The sequence below is a fragment of the Chiloscyllium plagiosum genome, chromosome 42 (genome assembly GCF_004010195.1).
Source record: "Chiloscyllium plagiosum isolate BGI_BamShark_2017 chromosome 42, ASM401019v2, whole genome shotgun sequence".
NCBI classification, from domain to species: Eukaryota; Metazoa; Chordata; class Chondrichthyes; order Orectolobiformes; family Hemiscylliidae; genus Chiloscyllium; species Chiloscyllium plagiosum.
This window is the reverse complement of record NC_057751.1, coordinates 11,213,374-11,232,860: the sequence shown is the minus strand read 5'-3', so window position 1 is coordinate 11,232,860 and position 19,487 is coordinate 11,213,374. Positions and strand designations below refer to the sequence as shown.

The window sequence follows — 19,487 nt, the reverse complement described above, 5'->3', positions numbered from 1 at the left end:
ACAACGCTGTCTGCGAAGAGGCCTCATAACCCTCTGAGAGGCAGGGGAGCCACACACGCAGGAGCTAAACTTCCTCATCCAAATGATGTTGAGTTCAACCTGTTTTTCTTGAATTTGAGCCTTGGGCCAGTTTGGCCAGAGAACACAATCGTGTTTGATTTCGGGGAATGGCCAGGCGGTCTTCCTTCCGAAGGAGAGTTGTTGAGCTGAGTTTTCTTGATGGTTTTGGACTGAGGGGATGCTCCAGCCTCCAGCCTCCAGCATCCCACAGTTTGTTTAGCTGGAGGGAGATTGCGAATGTGCACCCCTGGGCTGAACACCCACACTGGCAGGGAGGGAGAGAGCGAGGGCAGTGCCAGTTTGGAGTAGGCATTTCCATGGGGAAGGAGGGGATTTCCTCTCCAGCCCTTCCCCATTCCCTGACCCACTTGGCTGGGACGGTTGCAGCCGGAGCTTTGGTGCTGGGCAATGCCAGAAGTGAAATTCTTGTGGCTGAAGTGAGATTATTTGGCTCCTGGAAAGGAACCCTGGAGAAGATGGAGAGGAGGTCTGGGGGCTTGCGCCAAATTGAATCTTGCATTCTGTCTGTAATTAGTGTGTCATGAAAGAGGGTGCTGATGATGCCCAGGTAGGCAGTGAGGGCAGTCTGGGTCACATGGGCTATCTTTGCCCTTCTCACACGGCCCACCACTTCATCGACCGACAGGCGGAACTGAGTGTGTGGTCATTATGAAGAGTTCTGTCCCACAGCATGGCACTGGAACAGTGAGGTGGGGGTGGAACCATGAGAATCCGGCTCGTCGGGGGGTTTCGGAGCTTGCTCTGGTCACGACTCCAGCAAAGTGACCTGTCCCAGGGCTTTGTATGGTGCAGGCATCAAAGCTCACGTTTCACATACTGGGAATTGAACAACAAAGAGCTGTTCCAGATGCAGCAAGCTATGTTTTCTTGGTTTTACAACTTCCAAGATAGTTATTCGGTTAGACAGGCTCCTTCTGCAAACCAGACAGTGAGCATTGGCCAGTCGCTGCACTCTGAAACAAGCAGCCTTTTCATCGGAATGAATACAGAACGCACAGTCTCCTCTTCCCTTTGGCTCACAAAAACAGAAGGTACTGACTGCAGTAATCTAGGAGAGTGAGCCTGGTTCCTGCCCAGGCACAAGTGACGATTACTTCCAGGTTGCAAGCTGTTGTTTTGTCTCCCTGCTCGGTTTGTCTATCACACCAGGGGGGCTGCTGTTTGCTGCTTTGTGGATCTTCTCTGCAGCCCAGTTTGAATGTTTTCGGTCAAGCTGCCCCCTCCTCCCCAATTAAAGAGGCTTCCCGGAAACTGGAATAGCACCAGCACCTCCCTTTGCTCAGTGATGGTGCCCCTGGCAGCTCACCCTGAACAAAAGCATCGGAAAGGCTTGCAAAGTCAGGAGGGGACTCCCACCTCCAACCTGAAGACCCAGAGAGAGAGAGAGAAATGTGGGTGATGTCAGGGATGTGGCGCAAAACCAAATGAACATGGATGAGATAGAGTCATAGAGTGGAAACAGACCCTTCGGTCCAACCCGTCCATGCTGACCAGATATCCCAACTTAATCTAGTCCCATTTGCCAGTATTTGGCCCATATCCCTCCGAACCCTTCCTGTTCATATACCCATCCAAATGCCTTTTAAATTGTACCAGCCTCCACCACTTCCTTTGGCAGCTCATTCCATTCATGTACCACACTCTGTGTGAAAATGTTGCCCCGCAGGTCCCTTTTATATCTTTCCCTTCTCACCCTAAACCTATGCCCTCTAGTTCTGGGCTCTCCCAAGCCAGGGAAAAGACTTTGTCTATTTATCCTATCCATGCCCCTCATGATTTTATAAACCTCTATAAGGTCACTATATACCTCTATAAACCTCTATAAAGTTGATGGACCTCAGTGGCGAGGTTAGCATTTCATTCCCATCTGGTTAAGGGGGTAGCAGGGACCAGCTGAGCTGACATCCCGAACCATCCCGGATCTCTGTGATGAGACCAAAGCAATATCACTAGCTCAGAGACGGTAGCAGACAGGAGAAATTGCCACTCCATCCGAGATGGCATTTTGGCTATGTTTTGAGGTGAGTTCTGGAGTCCTGTCAGGGCATTCCTGATCTACACTTCAGGATTCAGAACAGAATCCCCAATCCCTTTCAGATAGCACCTGCCACCCACCCCCTTCTTCGATGATCCCGTCAAGTTCCTGCAGCTAGCCCTAGGGTGTGGAGTTTGGTTTTCTCATCTCCTATCGGAGAGCAATAGCATTTGGGAGAGCAGGGAGCTGCAGCTGACAGGAGTAGTTTCACTCAGAATTCCTGCCTTCACATGGTTGGGAATACACATGACTGAGATGATCAGGCATGATGTTGGGGTTACTGGTCAGTGCAGGTAAGCTCACCCCCACAACCCAGTCCTTGCCCTGGATGTTAGTTGTTGAGTCAGCCTGGGGGGTGTTGGGCTGGTCTTGTTGGAGAACCCATCTCTTTGACTGGAGCTGAGATGTTGACCTTGTGGTGCAGCTCCATGCTACTCTGAGTTGAGAACGAGGATGTATTGGTGCCCAGTTTTGCCTCCTTGAGTAAACAGACATGGATTCCAAGTTGAAGCTAATCCAGACTGATTTCTAATTTCCTGTATAAACAGGCCTGTGGGTTCCAACAGGAAGTTGGGAAAGAGGGAGAGATCTTTTTATAAACTGCAGTTTATCTTTTCATCTGCCAGCCAAATGAGTTTGGATTTAACTGTTTGTTATCTCTGCTTCTGTCAGAGGAAGTGGAAAGGGTGTAGGTTTATGAGACTGTGAGCGGCTGTTCAGCCCATTGAGTGTGTGTGGGTCCAAACAGCAATGCTGCAATCCAGCTTTGTCTATAGACACCAGCACCTGCAGTGTCCCTTTGATGGTGTTTTTGAGGTGGGGAATGTTTCTCCTTTCAGCACTGCTGAGTCCTCTCTTACCCCCTCAGATCGTCTGCTCCGTGACCTCCTTTTCCCAAACAGTAGAAGTCTGTGCACTTTGGTGACTGTGTTCCGTTCGGGGAAGCAGATCCTTCCTTGCTGTCCAGTGCAGAGCAGGATGAATGCTGTACTCCTGGATGTGGAGTCCCCATGAGCAGAGTGGGATTGCAGTTTGGCTGAAGCGAGACGTTTCATTGTGCTCCTGGGATTTGTCGGAGAGCTTGGAGCTACTGTGTCCCTGGGGACCCATGAGGACACCCTCCTGATGTACTCATGGGGCTCTGAGCTGCGAAGACCCCACACTGGGAACTTACCACTTCACATGGTCAGCCTGTATCCTCCTGCTCCCTGGGTGTTCCTGGTCTTAAAGCGAGTTGGATAAGAGTGAGCAGAGATATACATGTACACACATCCATTAGCAAAGGGCTGAGCGCTGGAGAGTCAATATTGTTCTTCAGTTGAAGAAACAAGCTCGAACAAGTACAAATAATTTGAGACCGGTTAGCATAATGTCAGTGTTCACAAAAATAATGTATTCCTTGAAATGACCCCAGGAAACATTGAGGAATCGCAGCAGAAGGGAAGGTCATGCTGGCCAGCGTCACTGAATTTTCAGATTGAGAGTCACAAAGTGGAAATAAAGGGAGTGGTAGAATCAGAGAACTTTTCCAGCTCAGAAAGTCTTTCAGCCCATTGACGCTGACACTACCCGGCAAACATCCATGATCAGTTATATTTCCAAGAGATCTTCCACTGAGCAGCACTTTGCAGGGCCAGTAGCAGAATGGTTACAAGTTGACACCAAGGTGAGAGGGTTGTGCACTCAGGATAGTGAGTTGAACTGGCAAAAAGAGTGCAATTGGGTTATGGAGTCATACAGCACAGAAAGAGTCCAGGCTGAACATCATCCCACATTAATCTATTGGCCCGTATCCCTCTGAACCTTCACTATTCATATACCTGTCCAAATGTCTTTTAAATGTAGTAACTGTACCTGCGTCCACCACTTCCTCTGGCAGTTCATCCCACACATGGTTCACTGTCTGTGTGAAAAAGTTGCCCCTCAGGTCCTTTTTGAGTTTTAACTCCAACACCAGGTCCCACTCTGTCACCGTGCCCCACTGGCTAACCCATCTGATCTGCACACCACAGAACAATTTTGCATGACCAACAGATGTAACCTGTACATCTCTGGACTGGGCAAGGTAACTCACTCAGACTCGGGGTGAATATGCAAACTCCACACAGGCAGTCGCCTGAGGCTGGAATCGGACCCAGCTCCCTGGTGCTGTGAGGCAGCAGTGCTAACTTACTGAGCCACCATGTCACCCACCCTGTCTGTGTATGAGTACTTCTTAACATCTGTCCAGAATGGTCTGCTCCCAACACTCCGACCATGTCCCCTATTCTAAAACCCTCAACCAGTGGAAATAGTTTAGCTTTATTTACCCTGTCTTCTCCTGTTAATAAACTGCGGACTTCGATCAGGTCACCCCTTAACCTTCTATATTCTGGAGAAAACAGGCCTTATTTGTATCATCTCTCCTCACAGCTTCATCCCTGATAGTTTCCAACCTTCCCTGCTTCTGTGAAAGGAAATGCCTCTCTCTCCTCAGGGACTGCTGTGCTGCTGGCTCTGCCCAGCCACTCCCTCTCTCACTGGCCTCCTCCTGACTTGTATCCGTGTTCCAGAAGTGATGTACTGTTTGATAGACACAACCTTCTAGTTTAACAGCAGGGCACGGCCTCTGCCTGTGAGGCTTCATTTTTCAAGAGCACTGACTTGTTAAGATTTTCTGTCTGACCGACTCTTGGTTTTGGCTTGTCACGTGTATCTTTAAGGGTTTTCTACCTTGTCAAGTGAACGGATTGTTTTGCCTTCCTGTGGTCAGCTTCATGGAGGATTTCTCTGTGGGTCTGCTAAGAGGTCTTGATCAAGTCGATCGAGTTGAAGATGTTTCTGACTGGTGTCTGTGACTGGTAGCCATGAATATGAGAGTCAGCACTCAATCCGTTGTAAACCCAAGGGAAAAGTGTTCGCCCAGAAAGGGGTTAGAATGTGGACTGTGTTCCCACAGGGAGTTGAAGTGACAAGCGAAGGCCTGATCGAAAGATGAGAGAGAGAGAAAGAGAGGAAAGCCAGGACTCATTAATAGTGTCAGATGAAGAAAGGTGGGAGCATGCAAGCCAAGCATGGTTCTTGGGCTGAATGGCCTGAGGATGAACAGTCAACGTCACGTGGAACTTACTCTTTAACTTTCTGACTGAGCCGCCAAAGTCACAGCAGCCTGCAATTGTCAGAAAGGCCTGAGATGGATCTGGCAGGAGGACGAGTCAGATGTCAGGAGCTTTCCCTCCGTATGAAGTCCAGTGCGAAAGCAGCTTGTCCCTCTCTGCCACCAACCCCTCTGAGCAGTGACGGGGCTGGGGGCACAGGGGTTAATAGCTGAAAACATGCTGGAGTTGTTTGACAGTCCGAGCAGAGCTCCACCGATTGATCTCTGGCGATGTTGATGCTCCTAATACTTGGAGAATTATTCAGCGCTGAAGAGCTTGAGCCAGATCTCTGCTGTGTGCCTCATTCCTGAGTCATCAGCACGTAGTAATCATGATGTGGCTGCTGCTGTCGCTGCCAAGTGCAGGTTATACAGTCAGTTGATTGGAGCCATGCATCATTCTGACAGGAACCACTCTGTACTGGAGAATCATATTGATCGAAGGGGCTATGCCTGAGGCTGTCACTGTCTCTGTGCCACACGGTGATTTGAAGTAACAAACATCGCACTGGTCACTTGCAAAACCAACCAACTTGGACAAATATTATCAGCCTTGAGGCTGTTTCTTTGAGGAGAGAACAGTTGGGTCCTTCAGAAATGCTTGTTGATTTCCTGCCTGTGAGGTTGTGAGGCCGGAGAGAGTGATAGATTCTGACAGGCTGTGTGTCACAGGCAGAGGGTGGACTCTGGCCTTGCCCTTTATATGACGTGATCCCCCCCCTCGTGTTTGCTCAAGGAGCTTCTGAACAAGCCGTCCGCAGCACAGAGAACTTGGAGGAGTCTGTCCGCTCTCCAGGCTGGCTCAGCATCACAAGGGAGTGTCGCTCCTGCCCCAGTCCTCAGTTGTTGGAAGTGAGCACGAGCAGTGAGTCGTCATGGTCTGTGGAAGGTGGTCTGTCGCTGTATTTTGAAGTGGTGTTTGAGCCTGACCCGATCTCTCTGTTGTGTGAGAGACACAGGACTGCAGATTCTGTGTGAGCAGCGCACGGTAACTGGAGTCTGACTGGAAGTGCCGGCCTTCAGTTGCCTTTCACTGCAGTGGGGAAATTGTTCACAGAGCCAAGGAGAGTCAAGGGAACAAACGTTCACATTTCAACTTGCAGCAGGTCAGGAAAGGAAATAATGAATGGTAGATTCAGTGTACTTTCAAGAGTTTGAAAATCTCAAACTGAGAGACTTGTTAGTTTGTGTGAGTGCGCGTCTGTGTGTGGGGGTGTGTGTGAAGGGTTTTCTGTGTGTGTGTCTGCCTGTGTATGTGTGTGGAGAGTTCTGTCTGTGTATGTGGAAGGTGTGTGTGTGTTTGTGTAGGGTTGTGTGTGCCTGTATGTTTATTGAAGCAGATAGCTGCCAGAGCGATCACTGTTTGCCCACAGGTTGCACAGACCGCACACAAAGTGGGTGCTTTGCTGAGATTGCCTTGACAACAGTGCCTTAGCTTTCTCTCAGTGAAACTCTGCAAGTCTCCAGCAGCCAAGGTGTCAGGAAAGGGAGCAATGTTTGGAATGTACCCTGTGGTACTTGAGGAGGGACCAAGGGAACTCTGAAGGGCTCGGGCTGCTGGGGTCGGTGGGTGGCCCTGAGCTCTGACGGTGAAAACTGGAGATGCCCAGCACCGTCCATCCGATGGGTGCTTCTGTTCTGCCAGCTGCTAGTTTGTCCCCGTTTAGTGTGGCAATGGGGGTGGCTGCCCTTTTGTGCTGCTGCAGCAGTAATTGGAGAGTCGGAGCCAAGATGTGAAACTCTGTGCTGGCATTAACAACCTGAAAATGTGTTCGTGCTGGTGAGGCCATACCTGGAGTAGTGTGTGCAGTTTGGGTCTCCTTACTTGAGAAAGGATGTACTGGCACTGGAGGGGGTACAGAGGAAGGTCACTAGGTTGATTCTGGAGTTGAAAGGGTTGGCTTATGAGGAGAGACTGAGTAGACTGGGATTATATTCATTGGAGTTCTGAAGAATGAGGGGGGAATCTTACAGAAACATAAAATTGTGAAGGGAATAGAGAAGATAGAAACAGGGAGGTTGTTTCCATTGATGTGTAAAACTAGAACGAGTGGGCTTAGCCTCAAAATATGGGGGAGCAGATTTCAGACTGAGCTGTGCAGGAATTTGTTCACCCAGAGGGCTGTGTACCTGAGGAAACCCTGCCCAGTGAGCTTACCCTCTTTGAATGTTTTGTAAGGCAAAGACGGACAGAGTTTGGAACAGTAAAGGTATTAAGAGTTATGGTGAGAGGGCGGGTAAGTGGACCCGAGGCCTCGGAAAGATCAGCCAGGATCTTACTGAATGGTGGAACAGGCTCAAAGAGGTCAGATGGCCTACTCCTCCTGCCTGTATAGATACCAAACTCCAAAATAAACCAGGCGATGGTGCTGGATGTGAGTGCAAGGTTTTTTTCTGACTGGGAGTAATAGCCATTTTCCTGGCTATCTCCTGGTTCCCAGCTCCACTTTGCCATGTGTGGTCCTCAGTCGTAGCTGGGTATTGCACAGTACCCCAGGGTCTTGTTTCCTCAGAGCCTGGTTTGTGGTGAGATTCCTGTGCAGTCCAGTAACCTTGACTGCTGTGTCACCCAAAAAAAATTCCGTGGGCTCATCCGCAAGCTGTGAACATCTCATCGGAATGTGGGAATTGGGGAGCAGGTATTCACTGGTTCTAGTCAAAGCTCAAGCCCACGACAGAAGCAACTCTCAGTGGTTTTCACTAACATAGCTCAGGATTCGTGTGTGTTTCCACCAGGCCCGATGGTGTTTGACTCCGAACTGAATGATTTGTTGCTGCTGTAAAGTCTGCCATGACAGTGTTTCACGAGCAATAATGTGGTGCACCAAACACAAGACTGTGTCTCAGGGTACTTTGCAGGTGCATTATCAGATGAAATTCGACACGGAGCCCCTGATCAGGGCTGCTGAGTGGAAGCCTGGTCAGAGTGACATGATTCAGATGTGCCTTGCAAGATAACAGTGAGGTCGAGAGAGAGAGAGAGCGAGAGAGGTGAACGGAGGGAAGAGCAGGCTTTTAAGACCATGCTTGCTGAAGGCGCAGTGATCAGTGGTGGAACCAGAACTGGAAGAGCACAGATAACTGGGAGGGTTGCTGGCCTGGGAGTTCCTTCTCAAGCTGAGGAGGGACAAGGCAGACGATGGAGGTGAAAATACATTTTGATAAGGCTTGCCCCATCAGCCAGTGTTGGTCAGTGGGCACAGGGCTCATGGCTGCATTGGGACTTGGTTGGTGTGGGTCAGTGGGGTGTCGGCAGCAGAGTTGGGCTGATCTGGATTCTCCAGAGCCTGCAAGGTGGGGGGCTGCTTATGATGGGGAGCTCTGGTCTAGCCAAACCCAGTAGGAACAGGGGACAACCTGTGACGAGATCATTGGCATTGCTCGACATGTTGTCGAGTGGTGGGGCAGGGGAATGTGCTGTCATTACTTTCATAGCGATGTGCTAGTTCGATCCCAGTCAGAGTCTCTCCTAGCTCTGCAGACATGTTGCTTCAGAGACAGTGTGTGCACTGAGGTCAATAAAACTCGAGGGAAGAGTGTTGAACTCTCACTCATGAGCCACTGGCTATTTAGCGAGTTACCTCATCACAGAGAGTAAACAGTACATGTCCACCTCCACACCGATGGGCTAGGGAGATTGGTAAACCCACCACAGTACCCTGAGCTGGGGAGGTGATCATCTCATGGGATTATTGCTCAAGTGTTAATCCAGAACCTCAGCTCATCTTCTAGGGTCCCAGGTTTCAATCCCACTTGGTGGAATTCGCATTCCTTTGGGAGAAAAAAGTGTCTGGAATGAACAATCTGTTAATGACCATGAAACCACCATTGATTGTCAGAAAAAGCCCATCCGGTTGAGTAATGCCCATGAGGGAAGGGAATCTGTCATCCTAACCTGGTCTGGCTGACATGTGGCTCCATATCCACAGTAATGTGGCTGGCTCTCAGCTTCTTCAGGTTGGGGAATGGAACAAGGTTGTAGGGAAAAAAACAACAGGGTTTGCTGTTTTTGATTGATGACCTTCTGCACCGCCCCCGCCCCCGCCCCCCGCAAAAACGCGCACACGCACTCACACAAAAACATAGAGACACACACACACACAGAGGTACATTCCTACACACACACATGTGCACCTGATGTCTGAGATTTGCTGAGATTCTCAGCACCTTGGGCCAACACATGAATGAGGGGAGCTCGGAAATGAGCTGAGAAGTTTCAAGGAGTCAGCCTATTGAAGTGCCATGAGAATGTTGGTGACTGTGAAGCAATCACCCACATAGATGATTCCCCAAACGAAATGCTCTGAGGAACATGGCACTGATTTGCTGGTTGAAACTGGATGAGTTTCCTTCCTTGTTGGTTTTAATTGGAAACCTTCTGTTCTTTGACAGCTGCAAGATCGAAGTCGGGCGAATCGCTTGTAGAGGTGGGACAGCTATACCCGACTGGAATACAAATGGTGATAGTTCGGGCCATTGGCTGAGAGCTGAAGCAGAGCTGGAATGATCGGCTGCGTTCACCTGGTGTGCTGGGCTGTGCTTGGCTTAGTGTCTGTCTCGACAGCACGGCCAGCACTGACCTTCCCAAATCAAGGTAAGGACTGCTCTCTGACCGGGCCATGACAGCCTCACGTTCAGGACAGTGGCAATAGCTTCTTCACACCACACTCTGGCTGGGAACAGTGTCTGCTCAGGGTGAGACAGTGAGCCCCACACGAGTCATTCAGGTTGATGTTCCCTGGGAGAGTGTCGCACTGTCTGAGGTTCTCTGATTGGGCCAGACTTTGTTTGTTCTCCTCCACTATGTTTCTTTCTGTGTCAGCGCAGGAGTTAGATTGCACCTTTGTCAGTGACGTAATGAGCATCCACCTCACACCCATCTGCAAGGATGGAGTTGAGAGAATTTGGTGCTATTTCTTCTGTAAACTTGTCATCCCGTTTGCATACTCCTGCCAGAAGTGAGGGGAGACTGGAAAACTGCAAGACCCATTGATGACACACTTTGCCCACGTTCACACCAAAGATAAGAATCTGAGTCAAATGCTGAGAATGCTGGAGGAACTCGGCAAATCTGGCAATATCTGTGCAGAGAGAGAGAGATAATGTTTCAAATCCGGTAGAACTCTTCGGCACTGGAGGAGCATCATACCGGGTTGGGAATGTCAATTCTGTTTCTCCCTGTGTAGCAGTGCAGCCATTCCTGCTGCAGCTCACCAGCATTCTCTGTGGTAGTTTCGGATGACCAGCATCTGAGGTCTTGGGCCTGGATAACAGCTGTAGGCTGTGCAGCCCGAGAGTACGGGATGCTTGGAGCTCCGTTGGAAGTACCTTTGCCGATCTGAGGGAGATCCTGGGGGTTCCATTTGCAGTCTGGAGATTGGAATACATTAGCTCAGTTTGGGCTTTAGTGTGTGATTTGTACCCATTAGCTCGGTATGGGCCCCAGTCTGTGATTTGTACCCGTTAGCTCGGTTTGGACCCCAGTCTGTGATTTGTACCCGTTAGCTCGGTTTGGGCCCCGTCTGTGATTTGTACCCGTTAGCTCGGTTTGGGCCCAGTCTGTGTTGTTTACCCATTAGCTCAGTTTGGGCCCCAGTCTGTGTTGTTTACCCATTAGCTCAGTTTGGGCCCCAGTCTGTGATGTGTACCCGTTAGCTCGGTTTGGACCTCAGTTTGTGATTTGTACCCGTTAGCTCGGTTTGGGCCCCAGTCTGTGATGTGTACCCATTAGCTCGGTTTGGGCCCAGTCTGTGTTGTTTACCCATTAGCTCAGTTTGGGCCCCAGTCTGTGATGTGTACCCGTTAGCTCGGTTTGGGCCCCAGTCTGTGATGTGTACCCGTTAGCTCGGTTTGGGCCCCAGTCTGTGATGTGTACCTGTTAGCTCGGTTTGGGCCCAGTCTGTGATGTGTACCTGTTAGCTCGGTTTGGACCCCAGTGTGTTACTCAGGGATTTTGTGATTCTGTCTTTCAGGTGGGAGACATTTGCGTGTAGGCTATGCCTTGATGCAGTGCAAGGCGCACTCAGAGAGCTTTCTTTTCTGTCCTGGCCAATATCTATTCATTGGTTAAGACTTCAACAAAGAGCATATCATTTTTCAGCTTGTGGGATCTTGCTGTGCACAGAGTGGCTGCTGTGTTTCCTGTATTGGAACTTTGGTGATGCTGCAGAGGGATTGGCTGTCATGTGTTTTGGGATGTCGTGAGGTTGTAAAATATGCGACAGAAATGCTCATCTCACTCTGTCAAAATGGTTCAGCAGGAAGGCAGTCCCCAGGAGCTTGGGTCCCTGGTGACAGACTCTGATTTCGGAGTGGGTTCAGTACTGAAGTCTTGTTGTTTGAAGCAGGCTGTCCATCTGTGTCCGAGGCCTGAGATTAACCTGTGTGCTGTCGATGAGCAGAGAGTGCTGACGCTTGCGAATGTTATTCTCTGGCCTCTGCCAAGTCCTCAGACTCTGCCAAGCTGAAGAGTCAGGCAAATTGTTTGCAGGTGATGAAGACTTGGAGATGCCAGTGTTGGTGGTGCACTTACACAGAATGACTCACTAGCAGGCCGTGGTTCAGGAAGAGGATAGACTCAGCAGCCAGCCCCTGTGTTAGACCACAACCTGTTAGTGTGAGCCACATATGGATGAACAAGGCTAGCAGTCCCAGACATTGCATCTGACCTGGGAGACTTCAAAGCACTGCTGCATCGCAGTCTCAGAACGTTAGCTCCTGAGAGACGATGCCAAAGAGGACTCAGTTCCCAGGAATCGGAAAAGTGGAGGAGGTCTTCAGGATGATTTTGGGTGGTATTGACTGGATAGCGAAATCCTTTTTCCGCTATTTTCAGAAAAACATTAAGGAGATGTGAAAATAAACAGAGTCAGGCCATTGGCGGAATGAATGGGGAAACGCATATACACTTTCTCCACAGAAAGCAGGATATCCTTGGGGACTGAATCAGGCATCGATATAGTTTACAAACCAATCCATAAAAGGGTAGGATGGAACTACATTCCAGGACAGTCATTATCTCATTGAAAGGCAAAATCGGAATCAGGGGATGAACGGTTTCCTCCACTGTGCATTTCCTGATGACAAACTAAAACTCCCTCTACTCTTTTAAACTGAAAATAAAGCTCCTTGACATTGATTCTGTCCAATACTCCCAGCACAGGAGCAAGACGGAGTTAGAGACAGAATAAAGCTACTTCGACACTTTTACACTCGGACTAAATCTAACTCTGCTTTCAGTTTAAAAAAATGTTCTCGACTCTTCCAAACTTAAAGTAAATTAAAAATACAGCTCTCTCTACACTGTCTGCCATCAAACACTCCCAGGACAGGGGCAGCACAGGGTTAGAGTAAAGCTACCTCTACACTGTCCCCCGTCAAACAGTCCTGGGACAGGGGCAGCACGAATACAGATACTGAGTAAAGCTCTCTCTGCACTCTCCCCCTGTCAAACACTCCCTGAAGGGGGACAACAAGGGGGTTAGATACAGAGTAAAGTTCTTTCTACACTGTCCCCCATTAAACACTCCCAGGACAGGGACAGCACAGCAGCAGAATGGCGATTTGGTGTGCTTGCAGGATTGAGAGTGTGTCATGATGGGCTTCAGAGTCGCTCTCCTGTTGAGACTGGCACATTCAGTCACCAAACCCTTGCAAAATACTTGGCTGACTGCAGCCAGAATGGTGCTTGGAATGATGGAACCAAAGGTCGTGGCTTCATTGGGTGTGGTTTTCTGCAGATATCTCATTGCCTGGCGAGGTGTCATTGTCAACACATCTTCAGTACAGTGTTGGTGACCTGTCCGGCCTGGTGTGGAACCTAAGGAGTGGAACGGAAGGAAAAGAGGAGGGATTTGAAGTGAGGGGCCAGGAAGGGGTGGCTAAGGTCAGGTTGTGGATATAGGTGAGGTCCCGTTGTGTCCTGTGCAAGGCACACAGCCGTGGGTTGGTATCATCAGGCATCAGCTGCCTTCGATTTATTGGGCTCTGGGCGCGTTGGGTTCTGCGTCACAAAGGCCCTCAGGCTCTGGCCACTTGTGCAGGCGTTGGGATTGTCGGGAATGGCTCACAGAGGCAAATCTCAGCTCGGCTGGTCTGCTGGCCATCACATTGCCTGAGGCAGAGGCCTACAGGAAGCAGTACCTGACGTTGTGTGTCTGGAGCGGTGATGAATTGAGCAGCTCTGGGGCCTGGGAGGTGGGAGCTACTTGATTGATTATCACGGAGAGTGGGCCCCTGCGGTCAAAGGTGAACTTAGACAGCTGGGGCAATATTTTCCCAGAGAGAGAGGGGGGTGGGGGTGGTGGCGAGACCAGATTGGGGGTTTGGCGGGGGGGAAGCAGCATCCCCAGAAAAGAATCTTGTCACGTACTGAATCAAGTGAGGGGAGCTGTCTAAACCTCAGCAAGTCAGTTAAGAAACTCGGCATTCAGCTATTACTCACGGCCTCCATTCTGTAGCCCCATCACCAGCTGAAATTGCTTTTCTCAGGCATGGCGTCTCAGTTTGCAGTTTCAGGTTTCTAACAGTCCGATGCACACTTTTGTTTAACCCTTTGCTGCCCAATCTTTTAATCTCCGTGCACAACCATCTCTTACCCCCTCTTCCATTCTCCACTCCCACAACCCCCACCCTCCCTGCCCCCGCTGTGGTGAACGCCTGTCTCGGATTCGGGTTTGTCTGTTTGCTTTTTAAGGTCAAAGGTCACATGACAACAAGTTCATTTGAGAGCACGAGCTTTCGGAGCACTGCCCCTTCATCAGATTCCTGGGTCTTAACAGTTGGAAGACTCAATAGTAGGGTGAGCTGGGAACTGTTGGGGGAGGGGGTGCCTTACGTGGTGTCCCACTTTGATTCATTCATTCCCCTCCCTTTGCCTTAGTTTTGTTGCTGCTGCCCTGGCCTCAGTGGGTTGTGCCTGGAAGATATCCCTTTAATTGGAAACACACATGAACTGGTGGGAGGGAAGAAGACCGGTTCAGTGTTGTGCAGCACTGTCTCAGGAATGAAATAAAAAGGAATTATTAAACTGCAGTTACAGTGAAAGCAGCTTTGGTTTCTGTCTCACTGAATGGCTTCGGTGCAAATTGACAGCCCAGAGTGGAAGAGGGATTCGTAATTTGGAGAATCAAGATCTCTGGGATTGGGAAATGAACAGGGTGAGGAACTCTGGGATTAAGGATCACAGTGCAATGATGGAATTTGAGATTTGAAATCACGGAGCAATGAGGGACTCTGGAACCAGGAATCATGAGTTAATGAGATCCTGACAGATTGGGAGTAATGGGGAAATGAGGGATTCTGGGATGGGGCATTGCAATGCAGTGAGGGACTCTGGGATTGGGGATGTTGGTGCAGTGAGGGAGTCTGGAATTGGGAATTCCAGGCAATGGTGGACTCAGATTGACAATGATGGATCAGTGACGGAATCTGGGATTGTCAATGATGGGACATGGAGGAACTCTGGGATTTGGAATCATGGGGCACTGAGGGACTTTGGGATTGGGAACTGGAAATAGTGAGGGATCCGGGATAGGGAATCTTGAGCAAATGGGTCTTGGAGATTGGGAAGGCATCTTGTTGAAAGTTCACTATCTCACTCCACTGGGATGAAGCAGGCTTATTTATCCTATGTTTATCTCTGCGATCTCAGTCTTTACCCAGTGATATGTGGACCACCGGAAAGTACAGCCTGATGATTCTGGGAGAGTTGTGCCAAAATCAGTCTTGGGCGCTGGTGTTTTGTTGCCTGTTTTGGGCTCTGTGTACCGTAAACATTATGTGGCTCAGATTGCGATGTGGATGGACGTTTCCACAGGCACTCTCTTCAAACATTGGACAAACCTGCTCAGATGTTTCTAATTTAAAGCGTATTTTCGTCCCAAAGACGATGTGCTTTTGGAGTGAGTCTGTCCGTGGGTGGATCTGCCTTTTCCATTTTTAACTCCCTCCTCATCTATGCATCTGTTACCACAAGATGTGGTTATTCCGATATCCTCCAGGCCAGCCTCCAATCTTCCAACCAACAGAAACAGGAAGCTGCCTATTTCCTGAGGCACAGCTCAGGCCCTGTTCACCCACCAGTACTGAGATCACCTGCTCCAGCCTATCTTTCCATTTTCAGACTCTCATCACAGCCTTGCAGTGCCTGGCTCCAAACTGTTCCAACCTTGAGATCTCACTGTGCTTTCACCTCCCAGATTCCTCAGCTCTGGAATTTCACAGCCCCCCCCCCCCCCCACCCCACACCACCCCCTTCACCCGAAACTTTGATGGAGTTGGGGATTTCTCCTCAAACGTGTTTCTTCAAAGCTCCCTCTTCCCTGCCATTGGGGAATGGGTGTCCAATTGAATTTGGGCCCATTCCTGAGACAAATCCCAGATGGGTTTGGAATGTGGGATTGTCTGTCCCGTAAGGGAACTCCTCTGTGGGAGCAGGAGGCTGGATCTGAGCATTGCTTCCCGTAGCCCGTGGGTCTGACTGGAGGCCCACAGGCCTGCACTCCATCTTCGTGTTATCTGATGTCAGCATGGCATGGTGTTTTAACTCCACACAAGCTGTGCTTGGTGTCAAAGTTCCCTCTCCAGAAGGGCCAAATGACCTTGTCTTTTGCAGTCAAAGTGAGGGTTCCACTTGTGTCACTGGGAAATTGGGAATGGGATTTATGGCCAGTCAGAGCTCATTGCAAAATGGTGGCCAGCAGCACTGATATTTAGGAAGCCGGATTTCTCCTGGGGTTGTTCCTCAGCTCCCACCTTCATCGTGGCTTAGGCTTGGGATTTGAAAAGCAGCCTTTGATTTGTGCGATTGTGGGTTTTTTTTTACCCAAGTGGATTGATTAGATTAGATTCCCTACAGTGTGGAAACAGGCCCTTCAGCCCAACAAATCCACACCAACCCTCCGAAGGGTAACCCACCCACACCCATTCCCCTACATTTCCCTCTAACACACCTAACACTATGGGCAAGTTAGGATGGCCAATTCACCTGACCTGCACATCTTTGGACTGTGGGAGGAAACCGGAGCACCCGGAGGAAACCCACGCAGACACGGGGAGAATGTGCAAACTCCACGCAGACAGTCGCCCAAGGCTGGAATCAAACCTGGGACCCTGGCACTGTGAGGCAGCAGTGCCAACCACTGAGCCACCGTGCTACCCATTGGTATGGACTACTTGGGACAATGGGCCTCCTTTCCATGCCTGGCCATCTGTTTTGGCACTTGCTGTATGCTGCTGGGAAGGAGCTTATTCCCCCCAGACATTACTGCCATACGAAGGATGTCCCCATCACAGAGTCAGCTTCTTGAAAACAGCTGGGGATCACAGCCACATGTTCCTGAAGCGTTTGATCTCCCAATACCTTGGTGAGGTTGCTGCACAGGACTGAAATGTTCTGGGCAAGGTTGGAGTTTCCCAGCAGAATGCCAGTGTCTTTGTTCAGAGCTCTGTAAACATCGCATCTGGGTGGGTTACCCTTGTGGTGCACCCACTGCTTTCAATATATCATCTGGGTTTACTCACTTTCTTCAGCATTGAAACTGTGTCCGTGTTGAAAAGGGTGGCGCTGGAAAAGCACAGCAGGTCAGGCAGCATCCGAGGGGCGGGAGAGTCGATGTTTCGGGCATTCCTGATGAAGGGGCTTATGCCAGTGTAGTCCCTGCAGAGGGGAATGGCCTGTATCTTTCCTTTCAGACAGGAATGGCATGAGATTTGTCTCAGAGAGAAAGACCACTGGCTTGAGGGAGCCCAATCTACACACAGGAAGATCCCACATACAACAACATGGCTGACTGGTTGGTGACAGTGGTTGGCAGAGAGACGCAGGAGCCAGTCTCACTGGAACTGCTGGGTGCTTGGGTGAGTTTACCCTTTGCAGGGTAGCAAGTCCTCCCTATGCCCGTCACGGACCCAGGGTTCAATAAGCAGCCTGTCAGTTCAGCCTGGGCACACTGGGCTCTGGTACTTTCCTCAGGCTTGGCTGGCACCTGTCAGCCCTCAGGATTGGTGCTAAGGTGCAGAGAAACCACCGCAAACACAAGAGGCCTTTGCATTTATCTGCCACCTCCAACCAAATCCCCAGGAAATGTCATCACCCTCGTGGGCAGCCTCTGCTGTGCTGTTCCCCAGGGACTGTGAGGCCCCATGCAGTTGATAAGCCAGTCATCCTCCATAGCATTTCCTCAGGCAAAAGGGGGGTTGAATCCAGGAGTATAGACCGCAGCTTTCTGATGTGTGGCTAGGCACAGCTGGTCCTTCACTGTCTGCTTTTCTCTCTCTCTATCTCTCTCTTTGTTTTCTCTCTCTCACTGTGTCTGCTGTCTTTGTCCTCTCTGCGCTCTCTCTGTCTCATTCTTGTTCTCTCTCGCTTGCTCTCTCTCACTTCTTGACTCTCCATGTCCCTGTCTCTCTCTCTCTCTCTCTCTCTCTCTCTCTCTCTCTCCCTCCCTCCCTATTCCCCTCCACCAAACACCTCTCCACTTCTCAGGGGATGGGGAGGGTCAGTGGGATGAGGGGTGTAGTGGGGACCAGTCTCTCATTCCCAGCATTCGGAATCTGTCCTGAAACCTGAGCAGCAGCAAGTAATCCCCTGGTCAGTGGGAAGGATAAGGTGAGGTGTGTTGAAAGGAATGCAGTAAATACTGCAATCATACTCAATACACGACAGGCAGACAAAAGCCCCACTGTCTGTGCACGCTGGCTACACTCAATCTCTCTGCTGCTTTATTAACCACCGAATAACTCAGGGTGCCTACCCAGTCCAGCCTCTCTGCTGCCTGCACCAGCAGCAGTCAAATAGCCATTACACCGTGGGGCAGGGGCTGGTATCCACAGCTCTCTCTCAGCCCCTCGTTGGTGATTTCTCTTCCTTCTCACACTCTGACCTGTTTGCCCCCCACCTCATCCCTTCACCAGCGCACCCCCCAGCACACTCTCACACTCGAGCTCTCCCTACCTCCCCCTCCACAACGCTTGCCTACCCACTCAGTCAGTCAGTCGGTGTGGGGGGTGTTCCAGGTCATCCACAAGCTGAGCCGGAAGCAGGGGTTGCTGTCGCTAATTGCTCTCCTTCATTGGCAGCCATTTTGGGAGGAGGATAGGGTGGAGATGCGAGTGATATTCAGAAGAAAACCCAGTCAGTGGGCAATGAGTGATGGTGGTGAGGGAGCCACTGTTCTTCCAGTGTCTTGGATGGCCACTGGGGTCCAGAACACTAGGGGGAGGAGAACCTGTCTGTCGCACATTTCTCTGTTGTTCCTCGGGCAGCCATCTTAGCCGAGAATGCTGGTGGTGTTGGCGTAAGTGTGTGGGCCTTTTGGGCCTGGGGCCTTTTGCACACATAAGGGACTGGGTCAAGACAATCAAACTTCCAGTAGCTTGTGTTTACACAGCAGTCCCAGGGTGCTGCGCAGGACAGGGTGAGGCGGTGTTGGGGAAGGGGCAAGTGATGTCAGTTTTGGCGAAAGTTAGCGTCGTTTCTCGAGGAGAGTCTGAAAGCAGGGAGAGAGAACGATGTGAAGGGTTTTCATGAGGGGATTGTCGAACCCATGGGACGTGGGAGATGAGGATTGATTAGCTAGAGGAGGCCGAGATTTCTGTTGTTTGTAGGGCTCCTGGAGAATACACGGTCAGGAAGGAATCTGGACATGTCTCCTGTCACCCAACACCTTCCCACGTCCGGTTCAGTCTCTGGCTTGTGGTGGTGCAGTGGGGAACTGGGAAGAAGGTTGATTTTTCAAGAACCCAGCATGCTTTCAGTAACCCTGCGGAGGTGGGGCAGCCCGCAAGGTGTTTCGATTTGTGGATTGCAGTGAGCTATTTGACTGTGGTGTGCATCACACTGGAGCCCACTTGCTGCAGATGAGGGGAGTTGGGTGGTTGCTAAGTTTTCTCCCATTCATTCCCAGCTGTGGGCGGAGCTGGCTAACGGTGAGTGTGGAGAACACCCTTAAAGGTGATCCTTCAGAGCCCTGGGGCTGGCCTGAAACAGGGAGCCATTCAGCCTGCAACGCTGAAAGCCCCTGGCACTCCGACAAGCTGCTGGGATTGAGTTCCACCTTGGCTGTTGTTTGCACATGACATGCAATCCAGAAATACAGTTCTGAGTCGAGCGCCCTTTTCACACAGCACGAGGCCTGATGGAAGAGGGAGTCTCGGGGTCAGGGAGCAGGCAGGGGGGTGAGGGGGTGGGGGGGACGGAGGAGGAGGAGGCGAACATGGGATGGAGGGAGGAGG

The 19,487-nt window shown here is 50.5% G+C and overlaps 1 protein-coding gene across 2 annotated transcripts in view; it reads left to right on the top strand.

Moving 5' to 3' along the window:
• Window positions 1–19,487, top strand: part of LOC122543124 (fibroblast growth factor receptor 1-like) — a 141,544-nt gene that overhangs the window by 57,864 nt on the left and 64,193 nt on the right. The window contains exons 1-2 of one of the 2 annotated variants that reach the window (XM_043681461.1): window positions 6,135–6,358; window positions 9,645–9,846. In XM_043681461.1, coding sequence (XP_043537396.1) covers window positions 9,756–9,846 — 91 coding nt within the window. In that variant the 5' untranslated portion in view covers window positions 6,135–6,358; window positions 9,645–9,755. Of the gene's footprint in view, window positions 1–6,134; window positions 6,359–9,644; window positions 9,847–19,487 lie in introns of those variants that run through there. The other variant, XM_043681460.1, reaches the window with a different exon arrangement.